Raw genomic sequence first — 13675 nt, 5'->3', positions numbered from 1 at the left:
GAATACACACTTTGCAGCTTCCAATGGTCTCTCCAAATTTGTTCAGGAAAGGCACAGAGCCTCATGAGTAGAAATGTGGGGCACCCATGGGGATGAAGGAGAAGAGTAGGAAGGCAAAGTAAATTTCCTGGTAAAGTCTTGGTGAGGAAACGACAAGTGAAGCCTGCTAGAAAGTCCATTTAGCCTAAGAACCAAACGAGCCACAAATTCATCTGTCCCTTAAACCTTTCTTTGTGTTAGCTGTTCTCTGTTGTTCAGGTCAGGCCTCACTACAATAATGTAGCATTTGGGGGCAAAAATACAAGCCAGTAACCCAGCACCAGAAGCAAAGATGGAGAAGATCTCCACAGCCACCATGTATTTTCCTCTGGTGCTCAGGTAGGTTGGAATGAAGGAGAGCCAAACACTGCAGAAGACCAGCATGCTGAAGGTGATGAACTTGGCTTCATTGAAAGTGTCAGGCAACTTCCTGGCTAGGAAGGCCACCGTGAAGCTGATAGTGGCCAGGAAGCCCATGTAGCCCAAAACACAATAGAACATGGAGACTGACCCTTCATTACATAGAAATATGATTTCTTCAGGCATTGAGTGCATGTCCACATCTGGGAATGGGGGAGAGGTTGCCAGCCAGAGGACACAGATTCCTACTTGAACAATGGAGCAGGAAAAGACAATGGAATAGGTCAGTTCTTTGCCTACCCATTTCCTCATATTGGTTCCTGGTTTGGAAGCCATGAATGCCAAAACCACCAGTATGGTTTTGGCTAAGATGCTAGAGAGGGCCACAGAGAAGACGATGCCGAAAGCGTTTTGTCGGAGAAGGCAGGTTACCTTATTAGGTTTTCCAATGAACAACAAAGAACAGAGGAAGCACAAAAGGAGGGAGATGAGGAGAGTATAGGTGAGGATTCTGTTGTTGGCTTTGACTATGGCTGTATTGCGATGCTTAATGAAGATGCCAAGCACCAGAATTGTGATTAGAGAGAATAAAAGTGCAGAGGAACTTGAAACAATGGCCAAGGTTTCATCAAAAGCTAGGAAGTTTGGAATCTTAGGAATGCATAGATCCTGGCCGCTATTTGGATACTGATCTGCTGGGCAACTGACACACGTTTCCATGTCTGAAAACAAAGAATGCATGACAGTTTGAAGCATCCAAAATTATTTTAAAGAATTTCCTCATCAATCCATCTAGCACAGTATTTTCTACCTAAAAAGCTTTAAGAACTTCAAGCCCATATGCTTTTAACCTAGAGGCATAAAAAATAAATCTCATGAATCAAACCCATAATTTTCTACATGGAGGACTTCTGCTCGTACAGTCCCCCTGCTTTTTCTTAGAACCAAATAAACTGTACAGCAAATTAAGAAATAAATTACAACTTAAATCTTTGGAGTCCAGAAAGGCAAGTTTAATGAGACATTCGCCCTCTTGTGAAACAACCTAATTCTTAAAGGAGAAATCACCACTTTTATTCCACCCTAATTTTGTAGAACTTGAGCAGGTATAGGAAAACTCGGCCCTCCAGATGTTTTGGGACTACAATTCACATCATCTCTGACCACTGGTCCTGTTAGCTAGGGATGATGAGAGTTGTAGTCCCAAAACATCTGGAGGGCCGAGTTTGCCTATGCCTGAACTTGAAGGTGAAATATATTTTTTAAAAATTCTTCAAGATGTTTTAAAGATAAAAATATATTGATGCTATATATAAACAATGAGAACAACACATCTGTTAATTTAAGCCTTTTGTCCTGCAGCAGTTTATCGTCAACAGAATTGCCAAGAGCCCAGAGCTTTCGTAATATCTGAAGATGTCATTTCCCACCTTTCTCATTTGAAATCATTCCTTCTGGACATGGATTACAATCATAGCAGCAAAACTTCTCCCCCTCCTTCTTTTTCTTCCCGTAACCAGGATGGCAGTTGGCATTACATACAGAAAGTGGTGGCACCTATGCAAAGAGATAGGAAGAGTTTAATATTATGATACTGTTTTGAGGAATTTATCAAATTTCCAATATCAGGTGATTTAATAGTAAATAGGAGGACTAATTGCATGAAATGATCCGTAGGTACACAAGTGGCACATACATTGTGGTAAAAAGCTGCTGTTCTAAGCATCATACAAACTTAAGAAGATGTCAGTATTCATGCCTGGACCATCCAACCTTACAGCTGTGTTAGAATTCGGTGTGATTTGACCAGTGGCGTAGCGTGGGGGGTGCCAGGGGTGCCGGCCGCACCGGGCGCAACATCTGGGGGGGGTGCCAGGGGTGCCGGCCGCACCGGGCGCAACATCTGGGGGGGCGCTCTCGCTGCCTCCGGAGTCGCCAAAGAGCCTCGGGCGCAGGCTGTAGCGGAGCCGCACGTCTTGCGGAACCGACGAGCTGTGCGCGCGTCCGGGCTGAAGGCGCCCGGCAGGCAGCGGCTCTCAGCGCTCGCCGCGGAGGACGTGCCAGGCAGCCCCTCCTCACAGCCCCGCCTCCGCCAGGGCTGCTGCAGCTGCTGGGCCGTTGCATTTTCCTCGCCTCTCTGCCCCCCTCCAGGCAAGCGGCGTCGTTTGGGCGGCAGCGCCAGCGGCAACTTGCAGGTTAGGGGGGGGCGCAAGTTACTTGTCTTGCCCCGGGTTAGGGGGCGCAAATTACTTGCGTTGCCCCGGGTGCTGACAACTCATGCTACGCCGCTGGATTTGACCCCTGGCTTGGCCTTTTGATGGAGTCACCACCTAACGGCATTTGTTTAAGGTGTTCACATGGTGTTCCTTTGTGGTGGCAGAAGGAATTAAAGGTAAGCCATTATAGTGGTTCTGCTCCTACCTGCAGCATCAGTACAAGAAACTAGCACCAGGAAATCATTGAATGACCTTTGGATTGTGATGCCCTGTTAGATCCCATTCTGTCTCCTATAGTATTTATCATCTATAGGAAACCCTTTGGAATAATATCCTAGGATCTGACACATGGTGTCATCTGTATGCTGATGATGTGAAGTTCTGCCTTTCCATTCCATTGGAATGAGAGGAGGTGGTGAAGGTGCTGGACAGGTGTCTGAAGACAGTGATGAAAGGGATGGGGGCTGAATCCTTATCAGAGAGAAATGCTTTGGATGTGTGGTTCCTATGCCAGACCTGCTCTGGGAGGGGTTGCATTCCCTTTGAAGCAAGAGGTCTATGAGCACTCTTCTAACTCATCACTAGAGTCTGAAGTGTTTTTTGGTGTTAGGTAGGATTCCTCCAGCCACATCAGACATATTGACCAGTTACAAACAGTCCTAGATGCATGCACTCTGAAGTTAGCTTCATACAAACTAAAAAAGATTATGATGTTCATTCTCAACCCAAGTAGTGATACAGCTTGCTCCTTCTTAGTGGGAGATGTCTTCTGCGCATGTTGCTCATTTTGGTATTGTGGCTCATTTGTTTATGTACTGATAGACCTTACAGCATTTCTCCAAGATGGCTTATTAGCATGCATTAAATAAAAAGGGAATGTCAGTATCCCATGTAATATTATGTACAAATAAAAGTGCCATTAGCAAAATTGAAGGCCAACAGGTGCAAAAATTAAAGGCGCAAAAATAAAGGAAAAGTCACTCTTTCAAATAGAGTATCTCTCCAATAAAGCACTATCCATCTAGATATGAAAACTTCTTATTTTAAGCTATATTTAATAGTGAATTTCAAAATTAATAATGTATGAATGGCTTTTGTTACATCGCATTTTGCGGATAACCACAAATTATGGCATTTCACATATTGTGCCATTATTCCCATACCTGAGTGAAGTATCTGTGCCATTTGATTCTGTCCTCATTAATAGTGAGCTCTTTGCCAGGAGGGGCCTGAGAATCCAGCCTCCCCACTTTGACCCTGACATATGATCCATATGTCTGAAGTGGTTTCAGGTGCTAGTGAATTTCAAAATGAATAATGTATGAAGTGCTTTTGTTACATCCCATTTTGTGGATAACCACAAATTCTGGGTTTTCAGGGACTGTGTCATTATTTCCATACCTTAGTGAAGCGTCTGTTCCATTTGATTCTGTCTTCATTAATGGTGAGCTCTTTTCCTGGAGGGGCCTGAGGATCCAAACTTCCCACTTTGACTCTGATATAGGAATTATTTGGGAAAGTGACCAAGTTTGTAATATCAAAGCCAGCTGCTAACTCTCCATATTCATTTAATGTAATTTCATCCCCAGCACTGTTGTTGAATGAAATTCTCTGCAGGAATGAGTGGAGCTAAGTGGAAAAGAATAAAAAGGTCTATAAAGCATTCCAATAGTCTGATTAAGATTGTTGAATAGCTTTCCAAGATGGAATTAATTCTTTTTCCTCTAGGAGTTGAACACTTCAGTTCACTATGGAGAGCATCCATATTTCAGTTGCACATACAGGTGAAGGTGGAAATCATGAATCAGTGTCAATTCAACATTTGACAGTCTTCCATAAAGATATTATGAAGGAGAGTTGAGCCCATAGACCTGCTTCCTTCGGACCTGCCTTTGTCAATATCCATGACAGGGACAGAATTTGAGAAGCGATGGGAGCCCATGTTCTCAAAGGATAGGAATGCAAGATGAGAACATCAGGCTGAACCTTTCCTTAGTCTATAGAGTGGATTTGAGCATGGTGTCATGGACTTGCTGGATGCAGAGGAGTGGCAGAAAGCAGCAGCTGGGGAACCCCTAAGGGACACCCCAAGGAAAGGAGGTTCGGAGCCAGGGATTGGTGGTGGGATGACAAGGAGTGGTCAGTGGCAGAAGAGGGAGCAGCCTGGGAGGAGGGGCTGTTGGAAATTGAAGAGGCAACAGCAGGGGTCAGCAACCTTTTTCAGCCGTGGGCTGGTCCACTGTACCTCAGACCTTGTGGGGGGCCGGACTATATTTTGGGGAAAAAATATGAACGAATTCCTATGCCCCACAAATAACCCAGAGACGCATTTTAAATAAAAGGACACATTCTACACATGTAAAAACATGCTGATTCCTGGACCATCCGTGGGCCTGATTGAAAAGGTGATTGGGCCGCATCCAGCCCACGGGCCTTAGGTTGCCTACCCCTGGGCAACAGGGTTAAGTGAGATGGAAGAGGCTCTGACAGACAACAATCTAGACTCAGAGGCAGGAGTATGGAGAGAAGCAGGGTCTAGAGACTGTGGCCACACAGTTGTTAGCCTCTTCTGGGGTAAGGCTTCATGGCCCAGAAACCTCTGGCGGTGGGCAGGCAGGCAAATTTGAGGAGTTGGGGACAGTGGCCTGCCTGCCTGTTTTCTCTTGGATAGGCTGAAGATCCCCATAGAAGCCAGTGCCTGAGGTGGGGTTCCTGGTTGTGCTCCCTCAGAATTATGGGTCTGGGGCCATGGACCCCAGCCTCCAACTTTACACCACTGGGTAACTGGACAGGTAAGAGAGACAGAGAGAATTGCAGAGGGATATGGGGATAAAACGGAGGGGTTTGCAGTGTGAAGAAGGTGGTTGGCACAGCTTCAGTTACTTGTACTTGTTGGTAGTCTATTGCTTATGAAAGTCTGTATCATCTAATGTCTGTTCAGTATCATTATAGGAAATATTCTAATTCCCATCTTTGATTCAATATAAATTCCTTAGCTTTATTTTTAATTTCCTAATTTCTATTCTTTTATTTCTTTACTGATAATTAAAAGCCATCTCACATAATTTATCAATGCAGTGTACCTGCCAAGATTCTACATATTGTGGGGAGATTTCCCCCCTGGCATCTCTTCTCTTGCGAATGACTCCAGCCAAGTGCATGCTATTTAAGGCATGTGCCAAAGCATAGACAGCATTATAGATACTGTAGCTGTGACCAGTCATGCTCATTTCAAAAAATGGTGCAGGAAGGCTCTCCAGCATTTCCTCTCCAGTACACGAGTTATCAGTGAATGCTGAGAGAGTGGCATTTGAAAGTGAACAACTGAATGCATCTTCCCAGAAATCTTGGATGAAACCATCTGCCTCTGTCCAATAAGGTTGTATATTCCGAAGAAAGTCTTGAAAGTTGTGGATCTCCTTGGAGTGAATTGCAAAGGAGATAGCACCATGGAACATTCGTATATTAACATAAATTTTTTTTTTGAAGGCTGTGTAATATGAAATCAAGTTGGGTTGTCGTAATCCATACTTTTCCTTCACGTGACTTCATATGAGGAAATAGGAGCTGAGTTAACTCCATCACGATTAAAGCATTTGCCAACCATAGAATAAATCTACTTTCTCCGAATACAAGAACTGCATTGGCTTTGCTGGTTGTGAAAGTTGGTAACAATATCCTTGAGTCAGCCAGCGTTTCTAGAAAGTCACCATTATAATGCAGATTGAGTTCAACTCTTTCTGTGAAAGCTGAACAGATTCTATTCTTGAAAAACATGGGTTCAATTGTCCGTAAGAAATGTTCACCGGCTTCATTAGCTGTAGTCACGAGCCCAACCCATTTCCACCTGAAATGCAGAAGTAGCCGGATAATTCCCTGATACTGAAGGTCTTCATTGGGGACCATGCGATAAAAGGAAGGGAACTTGGTTCCATAATTTATGGCTGGTTCAAATAAACCGTATGAAATCTGGAACAAGCAAAAGCCAAATGTTTCTAAGTGGAAACAAGAACTTATGAGATTCCAATTTATTCAAATATAAACACACACACACACACACACACTATATTGAAAATATATCCTAAATGTACCAAGTTTAGGGACAGCACCAACCCCGGCTTATATAGGAAAACACTGATACTCTTGCTCAGTTCCAGGGCTGTCTTAAGAATATGCGGTGCTGGCATGCAAAGATCCACCAGGCGCCTCTTCCCCAGGTTGCCCAGTCCCAGGTGCACAGGAGGTCAGAGCTGGCTGGCCATCTCAGTGTCTCGCTGGCTCGGTCGCCCCCAAACCTGCTGCCTGGCGCCCCTAAGAGCCCGGCGCCTGGATGCCCAGCACCCCTAGCGCCTATGGGTAAGTCGGCCCTGCTCAATGGTTTCTGTAATTATTATTTTTTTTATTATGGCATCATGGCAGCTTTATACTTGTGCACACTGATTGTATCCACGAATAGGGGAGCATTTATCATCACATGTTAATATACAAAGTGGATGATTGAATAAAACTCCAAAGGGAAGGTGGATCATGTCCTTTTGCTCTGTAACCTTTATAGCGGTTGAAGAGGGAAGTTGATTCTTTGTCTACTTAGAACTCTCTTGGGAAGGTTTCCTGGGAAATCACGAAGAGCTCTGAAAGATTATATATGTTATTGTTCTCTGACTACAATAAACCACATCATATAAAATATCAGTAAAATGAAAATTAACGTACCAGCAGTAATTTAAAAAAATGAAATCCAACAATGAAGTAGAACAGCACAATGCTCACACCACTATGTATATAACGCTCTGAAATCACAGGTGACAAATTCCAGAATAATAGCAAGAAAACAGTGTTTTCACTTAGCCTCTGAAAGTGAACTTTGGGAAAGGACTATCTTGATTTTTAAGGGGAGGAACATTTTTAGTTAATGTGTCCTGAGTTATTCATACCTTTGAAGTCATCTGTCAATTTCATAAATTGAGTAGCTCACTGGAAGCCAGTGCAGTGCTTTCAGGTTTGATATACATGAACCAGTCTAGGCTTCTCATTTACAAACCTGGCAGCTTTGCAGCAATCTTCTATTACATCTATTAAACACAAATTGCCCTTCTTACACACATTGTTGGATATGCATATTATGCCCCTTTTACGTTGTCTATTTCCCCAATCCATATTTATGAATCAGTAGATTCCTAATGCAAGGAAAGCATGAAATCTGTTTTTCAAAACCCATATTGTACCTGTGGAATCTTGAAAAGACCTAAGACATTTGCCATGCACCAGGAGGTATCAGAGCTAAGTCCCCCAATGACTCCTATGACATTTTTCTGGATGCCACACCTGTAGTTGGGAACAAAGTGATGTGATTTAAAGAGCAGGTCAAGAGTTGTTTGGTAGGCCATCTTTGAATCATAATAGTTATCATAGATGTGGAATCCCAGAGAGACATTGGGCAACATCCTGGGATTCTCATTGATCTCATCAACAGCAAAGACCAAAGCAAGGATGTGCTGGTAGAACTTTGTCATCACCCTGCAAATGAAGTCAGTTAATGTTTAATGGGAAAATTAAAGAGTGCATATTATCTAGATATAGGAGAGATTCACCCACCTGCCTATAAAAAATGGCACAGCCAACAAAATTTATTTATTTATTTAGACAACCTTTATATAATATTGTGTCAATAAAAATGCATTAAAGTGTTTTCTATAGCTGCTGCAAACTTCATTGACGTCTGCATCAAACAATCTACTAGGACCACAACATCTTATTGATGATTTCTTACAACCAGTTGAGACCCCATGACTGTGAAATTAATTTTTTTGCTCATCACTTTGCACTTGCTTACAGTCAATTGCATTTCCCATTTTCCTGCCCATGCATTCAGTTTATCATTTTGTTGCTGTTTGCAACCCATGTTTGTTTTCTCCACCCTGGATATTTTGGTATCATCAGCAAAGTTAAGTACCCCACTGCTTGCCCATTTGTTCTTCTTATGTTTTTATGCCATCCCTTTTCTCTTGCTCTTACTCTCTTTTCTCTCTGCCTTTATAGGATTGGATAAAAAAAGCTCAGCGTTCATTGATAGTATATGTGTGGCCTATGTGCATTGAGATTTCTAATAAAATGTGTGTGTGTTTGGAAAATCTTTCCATTTTTTTAAAAAAAAGTTCTGAAGCTTTTTTTTCCAAACAAAAGTTTTTTTTCAGACAGACATGGCATATAAAGAATAAATAAAATCATATTAAGTACCAGTTACTTACAGTGGGGTATCAATGAAGACCTGGGAAGGGTGTTCATTGAAAGAAATTTCGGGTAATATGTAATACATATAAGATACCGTTGCACCAATGACAAGGTCCGCTGGCTCATACCACTCGTGTGGAACATGAACAGAATTATCTGTTGTGCATTTAACACTTTGTACTTGGGACCCCATGTTGGGGAGAAGCAGAAGCAAAAGAAATATTCTGATGACAAATGTCCTTCTCTGCATAGACACTCCTGTTTCTCTCTACAATATTATTGCTGTCCTCTACCTGATTTGAACAAGAGAGATTGGGTGGTTGTTGACTCTGTCAATTTGGTACTTTAAGGGACACGTATCCACCTTATTGTCAACTTAAAGACTATCACAGCAGAATGCCTCGGATGCCAAATAAAATGCAGTAATTTGATATGAAAGAGGGAAATTCATAACTGAGAGATAACAAAGCCCACCCTCTCTCCTCCTTTACCATAGCTGCCTATGAAGCACTGGGGAGCTTACAATCATTTCAAACTAGCGTGTTGATTCTTTTTCCCCCAGTTTGACATCCAAAGCTTCAGCCAGGTGAATTGATTACTGTAATTCTAATAATGATAGGGTAGAGAATCATATGTTCAATGTTTTTGGAGTCTATAGCACATCAGCAGTAGGGAAAATGCCAACGTTTTCATATTTCTTACAGTGTAGAAAGAGCCTCCCTGGGTGAAAAACTGGGACAAGAAGATGCACAGGAATGACAAAATTGCAAGCAAAAGAAACTTAAGATTTGGGGTAATGGGAATATAACTAGATTTCTACTGTGCTTCTGATTGGCTAAGAAATTGAGAGAAACAATGTAGGAAAGTAAAGCTGTCAGTCAGGGATTTTCAGAGAGTTTGTGTTTGTCTTGGGAAACTGATGAAGAACAAAATGAAATTAGAATAGGAGACTCCAAGAACAGAAGAAGATGAAGTCTGTGAGGGCTGGAAGTTCTTGCTGACCTTGGTCTATTTGGATCAGCAATTCCTCCATTCTTAAGCATTGTCTTCAGTAGTGAACACTTCTAGATACTATTTAGCAGGAAGCATTCTGCTGTTTTCATTCGGTTTTATGTTTACTTGTTCAAACTGTGGTTATTTACCACATGCCTTGGTGTGCTACCACCCAAAGAATTGCATACACTGGAAGTGCGCGCATATATATATATATATATATATATATATATATATATATATATATGCAGGTTTTGGTGTCTTCGGGTGTCTTCCCGTGTAAGAGTCGGGGTGTCTGTGCGACGTTTCGACGAGGTCTCACTCGTCATCTTCAGGCTGGTGCTTTCGGCTTCTTGTTACTGGAACAGAGCAGAGTCTGGTGTTTGAGTTCCTATAAATACTGTTGAGGGGTGTGGTGTATAGCCTCCAACGTTCTGGGTAGAGAGGAAGTTCCTAGATTAGTGTGCCTTTTCTTCTTTTGTTCCTTAATTACTTGAGGGATATTTTGGGTGATTTCATGAGTGATATTCTGAATATCACTGGGTGGGTCATTAATTACTTGAGGGATATCTTGGGTGATTTCATGAGTGATATTCTGAATATCACTGGGTGGGTCATTAAGTGTAGATTAGATTGCTAAAGCTCTCGTGTCTTGACCTCTTGAGCTTGTGAAGAGTTTTTCTGAGAAGATGGCTGTGCTGCATTTAGTTGTGCTCTGGCTTGGCTTCGTGTATAGGGGCGAGCTATGGTTTTGTGCCTTGTGCCAGCCAGATCTGTGTAGGGATTGCAGGGGGGTGCAGCATCCGGAGGTGCCACTATAGTTTGGTTGCTGGATGGAGTCTGTAATATGTCTGTGGAGAGGGTCTGGGTTTGGGTCTGGTGTGGTTGATTGGTGACGGCGTTCTGTGTGCCTCTGGTTCTGGTGTCGGTTTTTGTGGGGAGGGCTAATTTCCAGATGTCTGGCAGGCGGGACGTGTCGTCACGCTTGTTCATGTTGTGAGGGTGTTTCTCTATCTCGATGGCTTCCATGATTATTCTCTTGTGGTGATGTTCCATGTTAAAGAGCAATTTGGAATCTGCAAAATTAATTTCGTGTCCTGTTTCTTTCATGTGTTGGAAAAGAGAGGAAGTTTTTTCTTCTTTTTTGACGGCATTCTTGTGTTCTGCGATACGTGCATTTATTCGTCTGTTTGTTTGTCCAATGTACGTGGCTGGGCAGACTTTGCAGGGTATTTCATAGACCCCTTGGTTTTCCAGCTGGATTTTGTCTTTTGGGTTTCTGAGGATATTGGCTATTTTTTGGTTGGTGCAGAAGGCTGTTTTGATATTGTGTTTATGGAGGATTTTGCTGATTTTGTCTGTAGTGCCCTTGATATAAGGAAGGAGGGCCATGCCATTGTTTTCTTCTGTGTCTTGGTTTTTGGGGGGTGTTTCTTTTTGGATTAGCTTCGTAACCCTGTTTTTCTGGTATCCATTGGCGATTAACACATTTGAGAGATTCTGTAACTCAGTTGTCAAGTGGTCTTTGTCAGCCAGGCGTTTGGTTCTGGAGATGAGAGTCTTGGCTACGGAGTTTATTTGTGCAGGGTGGTGGTGTGATTGTGCATGTAAGTAACGGTTGGTGTGTGTTTTTTTCCGGTAGATAGTGTGTCCTAGGGAGCCATCAGGTTTTTTGTAGATTAGGACGTCAAGAAAGGGGAGTTGGTTGTTGTCTTCTATTTCCATAGTGAATTGTATTTTGGGGTGTAGGCTGTTGAGATGTGTGAGGAAGCTATCTAGTTTTTCTTTTCCGTGTGGCCAAATTACAAAGGTGTCGTCAACATATCTGAGCCAAAGTTTGGGTTTGTGTTCTGACTTGTCTAAAGCATTGGTTTCAAAGTGTTCCATGTACAGATTTGCGATGACCGGTGAGAGGGGTGATCCCATGGGTGCTCCTTCTATCTGTTTGTATCTTTGTCCATTGTGGATGAAGTACGTGTTGGTTAGGCAGTGGTTGGTCAGGTCCAGGATGTATTTGGGGGGGTTGTATTTGTTTTGAATGGCTGTCAAGGCTTCATTAATGGGCACTTGAGTGAAGAGAGATACAACATCGAAGCTCACAAGTAGGTCATCGGGATGTAGGTATTGTTTCTTTATTGTTACTTACATGCACAATCACACCACCACCCTGCACAAATAAACTCCGTAGCCAAGACTCTCATCTCCAGAACCAAACGCCTGGCTGACAAAGACCACTTGACAACTGAGTTACAGAATCTCTCAAATGTGTTAATCGCCAATGGATACCAGAAAAACAGGGTTACGAAGCTAATCCAAAAAGAAACACCCCCCAAAAACCAAGACACAGAAGAAAACAATGGCATGGCCCTCCTTCCTTATATCAAGGGCACTACAGACAAAATCAGCAAAATCCTCCATAAACACAATATCAAAACAGCCTTCTGCACCAACCAAAAAATAGCCAATATCCTCAGAAACCCAAAAGACAAAATCCAGCTGGAAAACCAAGGGGTCTATGAAATACCCTGCAAAGTCTGCCCAGCCACGTACATTGGACAAACAAACAGACGAATAAATGCACGTATCGCAGAACACAAGAATGCCGTCAAAAAAGAAGAAAAAACTTCCTCTCTTTTCCAACACATGAAAGAAACAGGACACGAAATTAATTTTGCAGATTCCAAATTGCTCTTTAACATGGAACATCACCACAAGAGAATAATCATGGAAGCCATCGAGATAGAGAAACACCCTCACAACATGAACAAGCGTGACGACACGTCCCGCCTGCCAGACATCTGGAAATTAGCCCTCCCCACAAAAACCGACACCAGAACCAGAGGCACACAGAACGCCGTCACCAATCAACCACACCAGACCCAAACCCAGACCCTCTCCACAGACATATTACAGACTCCATCCAGCAACCAAACTATAGTGGCACCTCCGGATGCTGCACCCCCCTGCAATCCCTACACAGATCTGGCTGGCACAAGGCACAAAACCATAGCTCGCCCCTATACACGAAGCCAAGCCAGAGCACAACTAAATGCAGCACAGCCATCTTCTCAGAAAAACTCTTCACAAGCTCAAGAGGTCAAGACACGAGAGCTTTAGCAATCTAATCTACACTTAATGACCCACCCAGTGATATTCAGAATATCACTCATGAAATCACCCAAGATATCCCTCAAGTAATTAATGACCCACCCAGTGATATTCAGAATATCACTCATGAAATCACCCAAAATATCCCTCAAGTAATTAAGGAACAAAAGAAGAAAAGGCACACTAATCTAGGAACTTCCTCTCTACCCAGAACGTTGGAGGCTATACACCACACCCCTCAACAGTATTTATAGGAACTCAAACACCAGACTCTGCTCTGTTCCAGTAACAAGAAGCCGAAAGCACCAGCCTGAAGATGACGAGTGAGACCTCGTCGAAACGTCGCACAGACACCCCGACTCTTACACGGGAAGACACCCGAAGACACCAAAACCTGCATTCCTATACCCGTGAAAATCTACGAAAGCATATATATATATATATATATATATAACTTTTTTATTGAAAATTTTTGATATAGAATATAATAAGAATCAACCTAGTCTACAGAACAAGACTAATAAAAAGAAAAACCTAAAAAAATAAGGAGAGAAAGAGACAGAAGAGAGACCCTTTATCATATTTACATCATATAAATCCAGTAATTTAGTCACACAGAGAGAAGTAGACACTACCATCTCCCACCTTTGACCCTACTTCCTGTGCAGCTGCTAAAAAGAGTTTCAAGGGAAATATGGCCATTATTCCAACAGTAAAATAAATGAGAT

At 42.6% G+C, this 13675-nt stretch overlaps 1 protein-coding gene across 1 annotated transcript; it reads right to left on the bottom strand.

The window, feature by feature from the left end:
* Positions 1-219: 219 nt before the first annotated feature.
* On the bottom strand, positions 220-9039 carry LOC309517407 (vomeronasal type-2 receptor 116-like; the record flags this gene model as incomplete). Its single annotated transcript, XM_082196644.1, has 6 exons — positions 220-1121; positions 1830-1956; positions 3779-3910; positions 4017-4244; positions 7841-8132; positions 8864-9039. The coding sequence occupies 6 exons, from the start codon at positions 9037-9039 to the stop codon at positions 220-222; spliced, it is 1857 nt and encodes a 618-aa protein (XP_082052770.1).
* Between the last annotated feature and the right edge of the window lie 4636 nt (positions 9040-13675).

Source organism: Podarcis vaucheri, assembly GCF_965113315.1.
Source record: "Podarcis vaucheri genome assembly, chromosome: 13".
Classification (NCBI taxonomy): Eukaryota; Metazoa; Chordata; class Lepidosauria; order Squamata; family Lacertidae; genus Podarcis; species Podarcis vaucheri.
This window is presented reverse-complemented; position numbering and strand designations above follow the sequence as displayed.